Source organism: Bos javanicus, chromosome 11, assembly GCF_032452875.1.
Source record: "Bos javanicus breed banteng chromosome 11, ARS-OSU_banteng_1.0, whole genome shotgun sequence".
Classification (NCBI taxonomy): domain Eukaryota; kingdom Metazoa; phylum Chordata; class Mammalia; order Artiodactyla; family Bovidae; genus Bos; species Bos javanicus.
The window spans coordinates 29,245,171-29,261,707 of record NC_083878.1 but is presented as its reverse complement, the minus strand read 5'-3'; the positions used below and the strand labels follow the sequence as shown (position 1 = coordinate 29,261,707).

Sequence of the window (16,537 nt, the reverse complement as noted above, 5' to 3'; positions counted from 1 at the left end):
GCCTTTATTGTAGAGATAGACAAGAGAGAAGGGTGTTGAAAATGGAAACTGGGCTACCACCCACTCTAACCAGTGTTGGCCTGGTGTATCTCTTGGGTTACTTAAAACCTACGCACACCCTCACTTTCCCACATACATATTTAACCTGGGGGGTGGGGGGTGGGGCACTCACTCCATACAGGAGATAATCCTAGGCAGGAGTCTCAGCCAGCTCCTGCCTACCACATAGAGTCCAGGTTCTCTGTGTACTCTGTAGGACCCTCTTTGAGGTTCAGGTGTGGCTTCTCATGGTTGGATGATTTAAGCCAAGACAAGTTCATTGCCTGCTAAAATGAGAAAGATGGGATGTACCAAGTACTGGAGAGAACGGGGACCAATAGAACACCTTATCCTCTTGCTGGTCTAGATTGACGCAGCCACTTTGAAAGATTTTTGGCACTATCTCATACAACTGAACACCTGCATTCACTCTGAGCCGGGTGAATACCTGACACAGACATGAGCAGGTGTGCAAGAAAACATGTGTTGTACAAAGTTTGAAGCAGCATAATTTATAACCACCTGAAACTGGAAACCACCCAGATGTCCACTGATGATAGAAGGGAAAAGGGAGCAGCATACAGAAATGAGGGTGAATGTTCTAGATGCACACACTATGTACAGATCTCAAAACAATGCAGTGTAAAAGAAGCCAGAGACAAAAGAGTATGTACTGTGGGTTCCATTTATAGAAAAAACAAAAACAAGTAAAAGCCACTCTGTGGTGTTAGCAAAAGCCAGGATACCAATTGCCTTTCAGGAGAGGGTGGTGCTTGGACAGGAGCACAGGTAGGTCTCCTAGGATGCTGGTAATGTTCTGCTTCTTGATCTGGGTGCTGGTTATATGGGGGCATTCAATTCCTGAAAGTTTATTCAGCTGTATGTTTTTCAGTATGTGTACTTTTGTGTGTACTATTGTGAAATAATAGAAAAAAAACATACCCTTGGTTCCTGGCACAGAGCTGTAATTCCATTGTAATTTCATAAGTGACAGGAGCACTAGGAGCATCTTTGTTCTAATATTTGGCCTTTGACCCTGGTTCATGATGATTTTTAAATCCCTTGGAATTTCCTTGGTGATTGGAGTGTCCTTTGTTCTAATGTGGTGACCCTTGGTGGGCCCCTGGATGGCTTCAGGATGGGTCTGATCACCAAAAGACCATAATTAGACAGGTAGAGCTTTTAGTTCCACTCACTAACCTCCAAGAAAGGGAAAGGACTGGAGATTGAGTTAATCATTGATTATGCCTGTATGGGGAAGCCTTCATAAAAATCTCAGTGGTACAGGGTTTGAACAGCTTCTGGGTTGGTGAGTATATCCACATGTCTGCAGGGTGGGGTACTGCAACTCCAAAGAGACGGGGCTCCAGTGCTTCGTGCCTTTCCAGACCTCACTCTATACATTTCTTCATCTAACTGTTCATCTGTACCTTTTGTGGTAACCTGTACTATAAAATAAACTGGGAAATGCAAGTAAATGTTCCCCTGAGTTCTGTGAGCTGTTCTAGCAGATGATAAAATCTCAGGCGGGAGTCATGGGAACGTTCAATTTGTAGCCGAGTCCAACAGAAGTCATGGTTAACCTGGGGACCTACTTACTGAGCTTGGAATTGGAAGTGGGCAGCAGTCTTATGCAGCTGAGTCCTTTACCTGTGGGCACTGTACTAACTTCAGTTAGTGTCATAATTGAATTGCATTGTAGAACACTCAGCTGGTGTTGCAGAAAATTGCTTAGTGTGGGGAGAACACCCCACACGTCTGCTGTCAGAAGTATTGTGTGTGTGAGTAAAGGAAAACAGGAGTGTGTTTTTTTCTGAACAACCATGCATCAATAAGCTCTAAAGAAGAAAACCAAATCAAAATACAGGGAAACACAGTCAATGCACAATGTGAAGAAATAATAAAACTCCTTTCTTTCCAGAAAAAAAGAGAATAAAAAACATAAGATTATACCCCAGTCAGTAAGCCACATCCCGTCCAGTCCTGCTGGACAGAAACAAGGGGTGTCTTCCGTGACCACGTATCAGGTTCTTGTAGGGGATCTGGCAGCCCCTCCCTTGTTAACAGGGACGACCACTGTTGACCAGGCTGAAGATTTTAGGGATATATGACTCCATCCATCATTTGTTAGGCTTCTGGTCAAGTTTATGCATGAGTAATCACAATCACATAACTTATCTAAAGAGTCTTCAAATGGTTTTCTAATGAAAGACTATATTCCACTCCCCCCAATAGGTAGTATATTTGACTTTTTAAAAATGAAAGCAATATAAAAAGATAAAATGAGGTCTGATTCTCACCTCTGTTCTCTTTTGTTAGTTCCTTGGGTATACCTCAAATGTTTCTTTTTGGAAAACAAGCAAGACCAAGTACAGGAATACTTAAGTCTTACAGGAGCTGGCCTGTGTGCTCAGTCGCAGTGGAGGTGATTCAAAACAAAGCAGGTAGAGAAGCCACCTGTGGCCCCCACCTGTGGTCCATCTTTGCTCCCGTGGGCCTCTATCTTATCTCCTGATAAAGCTGCCTCTTCCCTGTCTCCATTTGTTCTGACTTCAACTTGGATATTCAAAGAAAATTGTTTATTTCAACCCAGCAAGGCTCCAAATTGTGCGACTCAGCTACTTTAGGCTGTGAGCTGTACCTCATCAAGTCCTCCTCTCTCACCAAGGCCTTATTTTCTTTAACCTCTGCTTTCAAATCCGTTCTAATCTGGATTTGCCACTCTCTTGAAGGACTTTGCTGAAAGCTACTTTAAAAAGGAAGAAAAAAAGGCAACGCTCTCAAGTGTTCTGGATTGTTCCTGAGATTTCCAATAATACAACTTTGGTTAGCGTGTGGGTTTTTTCCAAGTGACAGCTGTCTAGCAAGTGACAGCAGTTCAACTCTTTACTACTTAACATGTTGGTCACCAACTTTCCAATATGGAATAGAGAGGCTTCACCACTGGCTACCTTATTACTTCAGTTAGCCAATCCCACATTTTATTATTGGTTTTTGTGTTCTACTTCTAGTAACAAGTTATTTGCCTGTTAGGAATGGGTTCAGCTACAAGTTCTAGAACACTCCTCTATAAATGGCTTAAACAAATGTCTCATGGACTAAAATGGGGCAAGGGAGGTCAATAAGGAAGTTCTCACAGTAGTTTAAGTAGCGGATGATGGTTTCCTGGGTGTTAGTTATACCTCAGTAAAGCTGGGGGCAAGGGGGAATGTAGCTCCTAGAATCTGGCTTGAATAACTAAATGGATGGCAGTGACATTTGCTAAACTGGGAAAAACAGAGAGGTACATGTTTGGGGGTGAAAATATTTCAGTGGGCCAAGTTAAGTTTGGGATCCTAGTTAGACACTTCTGTGGAGATGGCAAGTAGGCAGTTATTTTGAGGAGTCAGGACTTATAGGCTGAGGTCACTGTTTGAAGTCTTTTTTTTGGAGTCATCTGCTTGTAAATGGCACCTAAGACCACATGATTAGATGAAATCACATAAGCAGAGTGGATAGGTCGACAAAGAAGGGGACTAAGGATAGAACCCTAAGCACCCCGATATTTATAGGTTGAGAAGTAGGTGAGAAGTCAGTGAAAAGAACCCAAGAAAGAACAGCCAGTGAGACAGGAGGAGGACCAAGTACATGGCATCAAAAAACAAAAGAAGGTGTTTCAAAGTAGGAATGAGTGACTGTGAGAAATAGTACTGAGATGGAGAGTAAAAACAAAGAAAAGGAAAAGGCACCACTGAATTTGCATGCAGACTGCAGTTTCAGTAATGCAGTGGACAAGAAACCACAGCAAGATGAAATGATCCTGGGGATGGTCTATTAGAGGGGGAGTGATTGGTGATTCAAGAGAGAGATGACACAGGATAAGATCCACAGAAAAAGTGGAAGTGTTGGATAAATAGAATGAGAAATGCTTTATCCATCTATCAGACACTGAACTTGTTGAAGGAGACCATTTCTTGTTTGTATTCATTTCTTGGGTTAACTCCTAGCACAGAGCCTAGTACCTAGGAGGTACTCAAGAAGTGTTACTGAATGAATGAGTAAACCATCAGATGGACGAATGGATGGAGAGCAGAGGGAGAGCTGAAAAATGAACTAGATCAAACTAACTCAAACTTCAGAGTAAGGAAAGGAGGAGGAGTCTGGGATTAATAGGGTGTCCTCTATCCTCAGATGGTAAAGAATCTGCTTCTAAAGTGGGAAACCTGGGTTCAATCTCTGGGTCAGGAAGACACCCTGGAGAAGGGAATGGCAACCTACTCCAGTATTCTTGTCTGGAGAATCGCATGGGCAGAGGAGCCTGGCTGGCTACAGTCCATGGGGTCACAGAGATGGACATGACTGAGCAACTAAGAGCCTGCTCTCCTGTCACAATGGTCAGAGAAGGGTGGAAATAATTTTCTGAGCTATTAAAACTAGAAAGTGGTACTTGATGCTAGACAATATGTTCACCATCCATGTTTCTTTCTTCATTCTGCCAACCCATAAAAAGATAGGAAGCCTGGGTGCTTGATTCTCCCAGTTTGCAGACTCCCAACATGATTCTCTCAACTAAGTCCCTGCATCATCTTCAATCCCTGGCTGAGCCCACAGCAGTTCTGTATTTCCTAGGGTTATCTGAATTTTTTCCTTAGAGATTTATCTTAATCTATCTAAGTATACCCGAAGTATATTACGTTTCCTGTTTTTCTCCATCCTAAAATTGGTCCCAGGGCCCACGGTTGGTGAGCAACTGCAGGGGCTAATGGCTTGATCCTGACAGAACTGGAATGGCAGGCAACAATTTTTTTCTTCACGCTATTATATTTTTTCCTAACTTGCAGTCAGAGAAACCCAGGAACCTGTAGAGGTGGAGCTGGTGGTGGAGCTGAAAGCCAGTTTGCGGGCCAGTTGCATCCGCCATCCAAAGTCCTCGTTCTACTACAATCCTGGGGGCTTCCGGGCTTGCCTAGCCCCTACGGTCTTGGGGATTCAGGTGGTCCAACCCAGGATCCAACCGAGTGTCGCCCTATAGAAGGTAGACAGAAGAAATGCCTCCGCCCAGTCCTTCCTGGGCCTGAGGCCGTTACACGTGGAATCACCCCAGCGGCCCGGATCCCGCACTGGTCAGAGGCGGGGCCCGCGGCGCCAATGGGCGGGCAGAAAGGGACGCGCGTGCGCACAGCGGGCCAGGCCGGGGGCGGAGCGGAGGACAAACGTACTGAAGACGGGAGCTGGCGAGGCTCATGTTGGAGGGCTTCGCGTCTGGGGAAAAACTGGTGGCAGCTGGTGGCAGCGAGGGTGAGTGAACCGGGGGCCTCCCGCGATCCGGCTGCGGCCTGTGATCCCTGTGACCCGACCTTGGAGGAGGAGGTCCGTGGGGCGGCATTCAGGAGTCTGCAGAGGGGCGGGATCCTGGCGTTCCTTCGGGGGCTCTCAGGGCTTCTGGCTAGGTTTGGACGGCAAGCGCGGCCTGGGTGGGGGCTCGGACCCCGAGCCTCCCCGGGAAGCTGGCCGACTAGGAGCAGAGCCTCCCTCCCGGGGCATATGCCGTAGGGGCTTTAAAGCCTGATGGGCCGGCCGGGGTCGATCTCCGCGCTCTTGGAGGACCTGCGGTGGACCTGCGCGCGGGCCGAGTCGTTGCTGTCCGTCTGCCCCTGGTACCCCGTCTCTCTCTGGGAGAGACAGTAAACACTGACGGGGGCCGAGCTTGGCCAGGCTATGCCAGGGAAACAGGGAGGCGGGGAAGCCTGTATTCCTCTCTTGTATCCCTTGTGTGGGCATGGCACCGCCATCCATCCAGATGCCCAAGCAGAGTCTTGCACGTCATTCTCAGCTCCTGCACGCTTTACCCATCCACATCGAATCCATCACAAATCTCCCTTGGATACGCCGACTTCTCCACGCCCAGTTCCTCTGCTCTAGCAAGTTCAGGCCACCATCATCTCTCCCCTGTGCCCCTTCTCCGTCCTCTGTGCTTTGTTATATGTTGGCAAGCCAGAGTGATGGCCTTAAAACCGAAATCTGATCACGGTCACCAGAACCCTGCCCCCATCCCCTGGTCTTCCTTCTGTGGATCCCTATTGCTCTTACAAGCTCTTGAACATCGCTTTCAATGCCCTTGGTGACCGGTCTTCTTTACTTTACTAACTCATCCGTCTCCACTATACTGTCTTCAACCATGTTGAACCCTTTTTAGTACCCAGATTGGACCACGTTCCTTCTAGGCTTAGGTGTTTGTTACAGTAAGTTCGCTCTACCTGAAGTGCTATTCTTTAATTGAAAAAAAAAAAAATCATCCTTCATATATTAACCCAGGTAGGGGTTCCGGCTATTGCCATGCCCTACAGCTATCCATTTACTGGTCTTTTCCACTGGGCTGTAATCTGTGTGACAGGAGCCTGTCTGGTTCTTGTCACACAGATTATCCTATTCTCAGACATACCTGTCCTCAGAACCTTGTGCAGCACCAAGCTGTTTAGCGAAGTTGTTGTTGTAGTTTAGTCACATCCAACTCTTTTGCAATCCCATGAACTGTAGCCTGCCAGGCTTCTCTGTCCATGGGATTTCCCAGGCAAGAATACTGGAGTGGGTTGCCATTTCCTTCTCCAGGGATCTTCCCAAGCCAGGGGTTGAACCCCACATCTCCTGCATTGCAGGCAGATTCTTTACTGCTGAGCCATCAGGGAAACCCAGGAAACAGTTTAGTTAAATGTATAAATGAAGCATGCTAGCTCCCTCCCAAATGAACAAATAGATCAAGTTATTAACTGCCTGCTTCTCCAGAATCAGTTGTCAACGCCCAGCCCATGTAGAGGTTTCTTTTTCTAGGAACTTGGTTCTTTCCTTACTTTCAGTCCAGGACCATGGCAGTTTTAAATGGGGAAGTACCAGTCAGAGTTTTTCTTTGGCATCAACTCAGGGTACAGGATGTGTGGCTACTTTGAGTTTGATTCTTAACTGAGGGCGGTAGCATGAGAGAAAAGTTGCCTACAACTGATGGGAGGAAGGCTGACTCCAAACTTTTTGGTGCTGATAAGACTAAGGACACAATGAGAGTGGGCCAGGCCAAACCACTGCTGGGAGGACTCCCAAGGGAAGTTATGTTTCTAGCTTAGGTCAGATCCTCTGTGATAGGAAACAACACACCTGAGTTCCAGGGCCCAGGGCCCTGATACAGAGTGAAGGCATGCTGTTCCAGGTGAGCTCAGTATTTTGTTACAAATTCACTAAAGGAGTAAAGGAGAGACAGAGAAAATAGCTTCCCCGTCTTCATAGAGAGAGGGAAAGAGAAAAATAAAAGGAGAACAGTATGTGACCATATGTTAAGGCCAAGTGAGTGTGAGAGACCGCAGACTGAGGTCAGAGGAGGGAACAGCTGGCTTTGGCTGAGAGAGCACAGAGATGACATTTGAACTGGGCCTGGAAGGAAGAGGGCAGATGGACAGGTGGAGCGAATGCGAACAAACGCCCTAGGACTGGGAGAGGCTGCTGGAGCCAGGAGGAAAGCCCTGTTACAGTCAAGGCCTGGTGGGAGCCGGCCGCCGTCAGTGGTCTAGCGCTTCTCCCCAGAACGCCTGTGAAGGATGTCTCAAATTCAGAAATCTCTCCTCCTCTGGATTTTAGCCTTTACACTTTCTGAAAGGCCAGTGAACCCAGGAACTCCTGGGGCTTATCTGCCAAGCTCTTTGCTTATGGCCTTGAGCTAAATAGTTGGAGTGTGGGTGATGCAACTTGTTCTTTCGGCGGAAGGGGCTGCTAATATTTCCTTTTCAGTGTGAGCAGTATGGTTTGTCAGGTGGCAGTCAGATTCCCTGTTCTTTTTGTAGCACTTGCTAGGGGGAGTTTCTCTTCTGTGTTTGCAGATTTGGCTTTTGTTGTGGTCTCAAGGTTGGAAACCTGGCACAGCAAGCCAGAATGGGGTGAGCCCCAAATGTATGGTTCTTGGCCTTTATCTGGTCTCCTTTGAAGAGGGGATAATTTGGACTCAAAGTTACTATATTACCAAGCACTTGGTTGCTTTTTGGCCTTATTCCAATAGAACCTCTCCCCCTCACCCCACCCATTCCTGATATACTAAGTATCCAACCACATGGTTCTAGGAGATGGTGCCAGGGGTCTGTTGATCACTGAGCTCTACTATCTGATAGATAGCGCCCGAACCGAATTTCATCCTCAGTTATGTTGACATCAGACCTGGCAGTGTATGGGTGAGGATGATAACTCCCCAGCTCCCAAGGACCATGGCACGAAGGCTGAGAACCTCCAGCCTCTGTGCAGGAACTGTGCCCAGTGCTGCGAACGGGAATCCAGCCCCCAGCCTCACAGAGCCCAGTCCAACAGAGGATACTGAGAGGTCCTCAGACGCGTTCACAGGTGCATGCACAGCTGTTGTCAGCAACAGACAGGACCCTCCTGAAGGGAAGCACTTAGGAGCATATGGGAAGAGCGTCTAAGCCAGACTTGGAATTGAATAAGGCTTGCTGGAGAAAGAGACATCTAATGCATTATGAATCTTAAAGGCTTACCCCTCTGGTCCCTCCTGTCCCAGAACTCTGCAGTGTGTTGTCAGAACAAGCTATTCTTCTCTGGTTGGGGCAGTCTTTGCGGAGAGTAACCTGATACCTTGTTTTCAGGTACCAGGTAGAAGGACAGTGGCCTCATCAGTGTCTGGACACTTCTATTTGGTAAAATTGGGATGTAGTTTCTGGCTGTTCCTGAATTATTTTCTAGAGATGAGACTCAACCAGAATCCCCCTTTTTATTCCATCCATATAGAACTGGAACAAAATTATGGGATGAATTGCATTAAATATATATTTGTAAAGAAAACACATGTTTTTAGTAAAAATTTTAGAAGCAATGGAAAAGTAAAGAGAAGAAAAATAAAAGTCACTCCTAATCTCATAATTCAGAAAGTAATCTCTCTTAGTAGTTTTTAGTCTTTGTTCTGTGTATGAGAAATATACATACATTGTTTTGTTTTTTACAAAAGTGAATTTTTTTTTTTTTTTGGCTGTACCACGTGGCTTGTGGGATCTTAGTTCCCCAACCAGGGACTGAACTCAGAGCCACAGCAGTGAAAGCACCGAGTCTTAACCACTGGACCACCAGGGAATTTCCCCAAAATGAATTATTCTTTACAGACTTTTGTAGCCTGCTCTTTTTCACTTGGTGTATATTGAACATCTTTTTCTGTTATGAAATATGACAATTGCATTTTGATGTCCCTATTCATTTGCAAGACTCAATGCTTCTTTTTACACCTAGAAGTTATATATCCCAGGGACCATTGTCTCCTTAAGGGAGGGTATACTGCTGATATCCAGCAAAGCGGGTCTGGGAAATTTTCCTAAACATTGTGGGGATGGCTTTTTCCTAGGGTCCTGCCCTCCAGAGCCTCTTGGGGTAGGTGAAAGGGGCCAGAACACCTCTGAGTAGAGGTCTCTTGGCTGTCCTTCAACTTCTTTTTTTTATAGAGGTCAGTCTATAAGCCCTGGAAGGATCAGGACTTTCAGCTGAATAGCAGGAGAAGGAAATGGCAACCCACTCCAGTGTTCTTGCCTGGAGAATCCCAGGGACGGGGGAGCCTGGTGGGCTGCCGTCTATGGGGTCGCACAGAGTTGGACATGACTGAAGCGACTTAGCAGCAGCAGCAGGGCGGCCTGAGTGTTGGTGGGGTACAGGTGGGAACAAGGCACTCCTGTCCTCGGGGAGCTTGCTGTGTAGCCAGCTGTTTCTCCTTGTTGACCAGGACTCCAAGTCCAGCCAAACCCCGGAAGTACTAGATGGAACCTAATCCCTATGGAGCTCTCCTCCCTGGTGCTCTTTCTTGTGGCTCAATTGCTTGCCTCCCTCACAGCCCTGGGAGGTGGACGAGGCAGGGGATAATGCCCACTGCCGTGGGCCTTGATCTAACCTACCCACTGTTTCCCTCAACCCCTATCTCTGGTCTCACTCTGCCTAATACCTTCCCCATTGCACTGCCAGATGAGCCGTTCTGAAACCATCTCTGCTCTCATCTCCCTCAGTGGCTCCCATCCATCCCCAGGCAATGTCAGCCTCTTGGCCTAGCATGCAGAGCTGCCTCCAGCATGGCCTGGTCAGCCTCTGCAGCCTGTTGCCCACTGTTCCATCCACTTCATACCCTCTAAGCTCAAGTCCCTCTCACCCACTTGGAGTTTCTCTCCCCCTTGACTGCACCTACCCTTCTACTCACACCGTCCATTCGTCCTTCAGTTCCTGCACGCCCACTGCACACCCCTCTATCTGGACCTGCTGAAATGTCCCCATGTCTGTTAACCTCTGGCTTTCTCTAGCCCGAAGGACACTTCGTCCTCTGAACTCTCAGAGGGTTTCCTCTTTCTTTAGTACACCTCACTTTCTGCCTTGATTAGTGCTCTTGGCAGGAAGAATTTCTCTCACCAGACTGTAAGCTGCTCGTAGGCAGGAGTGCTCTCCAGATCCCGGTAAACTCTCATTGAGCTGCTTGGCATTCTGAAGGGGCTTCAGGAAAGGTCATGGACCTGCCAGCCCATTTGAGTGATGGGGACTTGGAGAGCCCGAGGTCATCCTGCAGTCTGGTGGCAGAGCTGGCCAGCTCTCTTCCCCAGCCCTGCTCCTTCACCCAGTTCCCAGGAGTGTGCTGTGTCAAGTCTTGAAAGAACCTCAGTTCTGGTGTTCTTGTCTTCACCTTCTTGTTCCCCACCTCCCAGGTACCGGTGACCATGAGATCTCTGCGACTGCTCAGAATCCCCTTCCTGTGTGGCTTGCTCTGGGCCTTTTGTGCCCCGGGTGCCAGGGCCGAGGAGCCCGGGGCCAGCTCCTCCCATCACGGCAGCATGGGCCTGGATAAGAACACAGTGCATGACCAAGAGTACGTATTCAGCCAGGGCTGTGGTCCAGGGGCCTCCCCGTCTGCAGCTGCAGCCAGCTGCAAGGGCACACGCTGTCCCCTTTGCCTTCTACTATTTGTACAACCCCTTGACATTTTTCCAAGCATGGTGTTTATTCCTTGTAGCCGCCTGTAAGTCCAGGTGTTCTTCTTTTGCCATCAGATCACAGATGAGACTCAAAAAGGATGAATGGCTTTCCTGAGTTCATTCTGTCTCTCTCTCAGCACAGACAGGCAGACAGACACAGACACCAGCAGTAGTGGCAGAGTCCAAAATAGAGCTAAGGTTTCTTGCTTATGACAAGATCTTTTTCTTTTTTCTTGGCATGTTCAAACATTGCATCATTTGTTGGAACTTTTACCCTGGGCCAGTTAGCCTCACACATTCCTGCCTACAGTTCCTGCTCTATTATCCTTAAATTGCTTTAAGAAAAAAAAAAAAATTAATAGCTCCCCCAACAATGTTAGGTAAAGAACCTGCCTGCCATTGAAGAAGACCTAAGAGACATGAGTTTAGTCCCAAGGTCTGGAAGATCCCCTGGAGTAGGAAATGGCAGCCCACTTTAATATTCTTGCCAGAAAATTCCATGGACAGAGGAGCCTGACGGGCTACAGTCCAAGGGGTCGCAAAGAGTCGAATACGACTGAACATGCACACACCCCCCCAAATGTTATAACCATATTCTAATAATAAAAAGGAAAAAGCACCCATAATCTTGCCAGCGTAACAGATGAACTGATTTTTCCCTACTCCTTTCATGGCCTTGCCTATGTCTATCTTCTTGGAGAGTGGTCTGCCACTGTTTCTGTTAGTTTTTCTGTGATGGGTGTACTTGAAGATCTTGAACTTTTCAGAGTCTTTAAGATTTCAGCAGGATCCCAGCCCAGCATCGCTGCCAAGTGGTCTGAGCTTCACTGTTGGTCTTTAGGCATATCATGGAGCATCTCGAAGGTGTCATCAACAAACCAGAGGCGGAGATGTCCCCACAAGAGCTGCAGCTCCATTATTTCAAAATGCATGATTATGATGGCAATAATCTGCTTGACGGCCTAGAACTCTCCACGGCCATCACTCACGTTCACAAGGAGGTAGGTCGGGCAGTGGCCCCGGGGGGGGCAGCATCTTGGAGGGGCCTCCCTCTGGTGACTCAGCCCCTGCTCCTGATGGCTTCCCCTGTCCTTGTGCAGCACTGTTACTGCTTCTCCTCTTTCTGCTCACCTTCTGCTCTGCCTTTTTTCCTGTTCAGAGGGCCTTCTCACAAAGGGTGACCAGCCGAGGCAGAAGCCCCAGAGCCTGCCTTGGATCTTTAGCAAGTGCCACTGGCATTTCCACCATGTGCCAGGGTCTGAGAACTAGCTGAAAGGCAGACCACATTCAAAAGGCGGAACTGGGGAGAGGTTATATCATTTGGGAAGAATGGCCTGTCTGGTCCAAGGGATCAAGGGATTTGATGATAAGGGTTTGGGTAATACAGTATGATGGTCATGTCCTTGTTATTATCTCTAATTTGAGAGGTGAGGAAACTGAAACTCAGATCTTATGCCTCCAGATCTAATGTCTGTTCCACTTGACCACACTGTAATCTCAAGAGAGGAGGAGAGGCAAAGTTGGGGAGGGGCGTGTGCTCACACCGGCTGCCAGCCGAGCCGGGCTGTGTTTGCTCTGAAGGTAGCAGGGAGCACCAGCGGCTTTGCACAGGAGGCAAGCATGACTAATGCAGTGTTTGCTGTGGGAGGCAGACTGATGGATGCTAGCAAAGACTGGCTTTGGGAGAGGAATCGAGGTCCAGCTGCCCTGGCAGGCGAGGATGGTGGTGGGCAGGAGAGGAAAGGGTCGGGACATGGGAGAGGTGACAGAAGACGGATTGGCCACAGATAGGAGCAGCATTAGCTCAGCCCTTGGCAGCGTGAGCCCTGCCACACCTGCTTCTGGAGCAGAAGTGCCTTCACCTCAGAGACTGTAATGGGGTCTGCTGGTCGGCAATGCCTTCTTCCTCTTGTCCTGACCCTGAGATGTCTAGTGTGGGCTCTCACCACTTTAGCAGAGCTGACCTGTGGGAGGGCCTGGGCTGTGAGCTTTTCTTTAGGATAGATTTGTGGGTCCTGGAATCTGTGAGACTCTGAGTTCTCTAAGCCAGACCCAGCTTTCTACAATGAACATGTATGACTTTGGTAATGAAAAAAGAATGAAAAGTATTTTTTAAAACAAATCAGCAAGGGCCTACTTTGATTGCATCGTCCTTTTAACTGCCAAATATCATTTTTTAATTGGGTTGTTGTGAATTGACTCTGGATCTAACATGTGGCTTGTGGATTTCCAAGAAGTAGAAGTACTACATTTGAAGGAGTCTATGGACATTTTATTTTGGACATTAACCAGGCGCTTTCAGTAAAAGATGCAGCTCATCTTGGTGTGATTTGTACCTTGTAGGAGGGAAGTGAGCAGGCACCAATGAACGAAGATGAGCTGATCAACTTAATAGATGGTGTTTTGAGAGACGATGACAAGAACAATGATGGATACATCGACTATGCCGAATTTGCAAAATCCCTGCAGTAGACCCGATGTGGCCATCTCCCAGTTAAATGCAAATCTGACCCATTATAATGTGATCGGACACTTTCCGTAATGCAAAATAACTCATTTCCAAAATACCGCTTTGGTATTTTGGTAAAAACCTGTAGCAACTTGTTACACTGGGGTGAGAAAGAGAAATCAAGAGAAATAAAAAAGCAGAGGAATGGGACCTACTGTAGTCCCCAAGTACTCTTAAATATCTTATTGGACAAGGGCTTGATAAAAAAAATCCTTTTAAGGATATTGGATGATCACAGCTGAGCACTCAGGAACTTGGATGGAGAATGCTGCTAGGCTCTTGGTTTTAATTCATGCTACCTGAAAAGTAAGACAAGCTTTTGCTAACTGGACACACTTTTCAGTAACTGAAGGAATGAAATGAATGCCAAATGTTTCCCCTGGGGCTGTCCTGTCTCTTCAGAGGAACGTGGTCAGTATTCTGTAAAGTTCCCCTGGCCTAAGTGATTACTTGTTCTGGTCAAGGGAGTATTTATTAGGCTATTCAAAGCCACAGATCAGAAGAATGTCAAATAGTTGAGCTAGCCAGAGTCTAAGATTCTGTATCTCCTGGGACTTTGGGAACACCACACCACTGACCTAAGTGATTCACCTTTTTCAGTTTTTCAATATTTCATAATACTACTGCCACATCCTTACACTATCTTTTATGTCTTCTTCAACCAAGGAGAGACCTCAATTCTAAAAGTGTTCTCTACTTCTCATTAGCAAACATTTTAGCTTTCTAGGTATTTGTATTTAACTCTTGTTTCTAGGGTTTTGTTTTTGCAGTTTAGAAACTCTTAAGAATGTAAGGACTTTATCCCTTCTGCTTGATACAGCAGAGGTGAGCTACCAGCCAGTCTAGCCTAAGTGAAAAGTGGAAAGATTCTTCACCAAGCAGGTGATTAACCTGATACACATGAGATCTAGAAGGAATGTTGTTTAAATTACCTCTTCTGCCTGAATACGTGAATTCTTTCAGATCAGCAGAAAAAGAAGCCTAAAAACTCTTAAAAGTGTGAATCTCAATTGTAACTGAAAATCAGAAGTGGCTGCAGATTATAAGTTGGCTTATGGAATGTGATGGATATGCTGTGATAGGAAACCTGAAATGATGGTTGAATGGGTTAAAAAAAAACTGCATAAAATTTGCTGTAAGATATATAGACTTATTTTCTGTACTAAAGTATTCTTATAAGAAAAATAAGTATTTGTAAAAATGGTTTCCTGTGTCAAGTATTTGTGCAATCAGAGCTGAATTGTAAACTATTCTTGTAATAACTGGTAATTTTGAAAGATTTATATAATGAATTCTGGATATATGACCAATAAAACTGATGAAATGCAAGGGCAGTTGATTTTGTGCACATAGGCTTCTTCTCCTACCACCCAAAGGATTGGTTGGTTTAATGCCCACGTTTACAGGTGGGACCCATCCCGTGGGCTGGGACCCTCCCTGGCACTACCTTGTTCCTTTCTGCAGGGGTAGGTCTAGGATTCACAGTAACTGTCCTTCTGTAGGCATTTTTTCCTTCTGCATGAAAACACTTTTTGGACTGTCCTTCTCTGGCCCAGTTCAGATTATGACGGCATTGTCTAGGAAAATACAATGTTTTCTCCTTGAGTCTCACTGACTGTTTTTTCTTAGCTGGAAAATTTAAATTAGATAGCATTATTGTAAGCACCCTTGGACCAAGCAGGAAGCATAGTCGCCCCTGGATTTTTGGAAATGACACTGTTCTGCCAGTTGAAAGGAGAGCAAAGGAAGAAGTTACCATTGCCTCCCTGACTCCCATCCCCTGCCCGAGACCCCTGGGTCTTGCCCCACTTCATCCAAAGCTGCCCTTCTGGATGGATCTAGTGAGCAGACCCACGGTTGAAAGAACCTTGTATTGTTGGCAGCTAGGAAGTGAGGCAGCTGGAGACGAAGAGACAGATTCCTGCAAGGTAGAGTCACCCAGTTAAACAGACCAGACAGACACCTCTTCCCTCCTTCCCAGTGGGCTGCACTTTGAAATTATTCCACACTGGCCTTTATGGTTAGCCTGGCTTTCCTTATAGCACCGTCCCCCCACCCCCCCACCCCCACGCCACTGCCTGGCCCACACTTCCCCATCATGGCCCCTTTATCTCCTTTCCCCTACGTGAGGTGTTGGCTGTCTCAGCCCGCCTCGGTTTTTCAGATTGTGTAAGGAACATCTCTGCTCCTTAATTTCTTTATCTCTAAAATGGAGACAAATACACCTGAGAGGCCACCTTATAACACCACAAGCTTTGAACTCAGGCAGAGCTGAGTTGAAACCCCAGGCCTGCTATGCTCTTAAAGTTCTCTAAATTTCTCATCTAAAAACATAGTGAAATTTACCCACAGAGTGGTTAAAAGTATTAACAAAGTGAGAGAAAATATATATAAAACATCAAGCAGATGGCCGGCACAGGGTATGAGCCACACATGGTCAGTCCCCTCCCTGTTCCTTAGCCTGGCCGAAGTATCTGGGCCCCGTCTCACTGAAGAGTAGGGTCTCGAGAGGCTGGGAAGAAGTGGATGGCTCCTTAGGGGCGGGCATCAAATGTCTTTTCTGCTGCTTTTTTTTTTTAACCGGAATTTTTTAATTTTTAAAAGATTTTGGCCCACTGTGCAGCTTGTGGGGTCTGTTTCCCAACCAGAGACTGGACCTGGGCCACAGCAGTGAAAGCACTGAATCCTAACCACTAGACCAGGAAACTCTCTCTTCTCTGCTGATTAGATTCCTCAATCAAAGTGCTGAATGAATGAGTGAGTGAGTGAGTGAATGAATTCTCAGGGAAGAAATGAAGGGTCATACTGAATGCAATGGTGAAGGACACAAAAGCGTGGAAATAGAAATCAGACCAAAGGAGTTTTCTACTCACCTGGCCTCCCAGTGATTTCACTGGTCCTCAGTTAATCCCCCTTCAGTTCAGTTCAGTTGCTCAGTCGTGTCCAACTCTTAGTGACCCATGAATCGCAGCACGCCAGGCCTCCCTGTCCATCACCAACTCCCGGAGTTCACTCAGAGTCACGTCCATCG

General features: G+C 46.8%; 1 protein-coding gene across 3 annotated transcripts; it reads left to right on the top strand.

Annotated features, from left to right (window-relative positions):
- The first annotated feature begins 5,151 nt into the window (after window positions 1-5,151).
- MCFD2 (multiple coagulation factor deficiency 2, ER cargo receptor complex subunit) lies at window positions 5,152-14,840 on the top strand. Of its 3 annotated transcripts, none has more exons than XM_061432288.1 (4): window positions 5,152-5,316; window positions 10,731-10,891; window positions 11,839-11,998; window positions 13,341-14,840. In XM_061432288.1, the coding sequence occupies exons 1-4, from the start codon at window positions 5,167-5,169 to the stop codon at window positions 13,467-13,469; spliced, it is 600 nt and encodes a 199-aa protein (XP_061288272.1). In that variant the 5' UTR covers window positions 5,152-5,166; the 3' UTR covers window positions 13,470-14,840. The 3 variants fall into 3 exon arrangements, with proteins under 3 accessions (XP_061288272.1, XP_061288271.1, XP_061288273.1); XM_061432287.1 differs by having other exon boundaries at window positions 5,152-5,388; XM_061432289.1 differs by lacking the exon at window positions 10,731-10,891 and having other exon boundaries at window positions 5,220-5,316.
- Window positions 14,841-16,537: the final 1,697 nt, after the last annotated feature.

Excerpts from the sequence above, each read along its gene's own strand:
- MCFD2 (XM_061432287.1), top strand. The coding sequence starts at position 5,167 with ATGGGCGGGCAGAAAGGGACGCGCGTGCGCACAGCGGGCCAGGCCGGG. Across the intron at positions 5,389-10,730 it reads ACCCGACCTTGGAGGAGGAG|GTACCGGTGACCATGAGATC; the intron begins GTCCGTGGGGCG and ends CCCACCTCCCAG. Across the intron at positions 11,999-13,340 it reads TCACTCACGTTCACAAGGAG|GAGGGAAGTGAGCAGGCACC; the intron begins GTAGGTCGGGCA and ends TGTACCTTGTAG.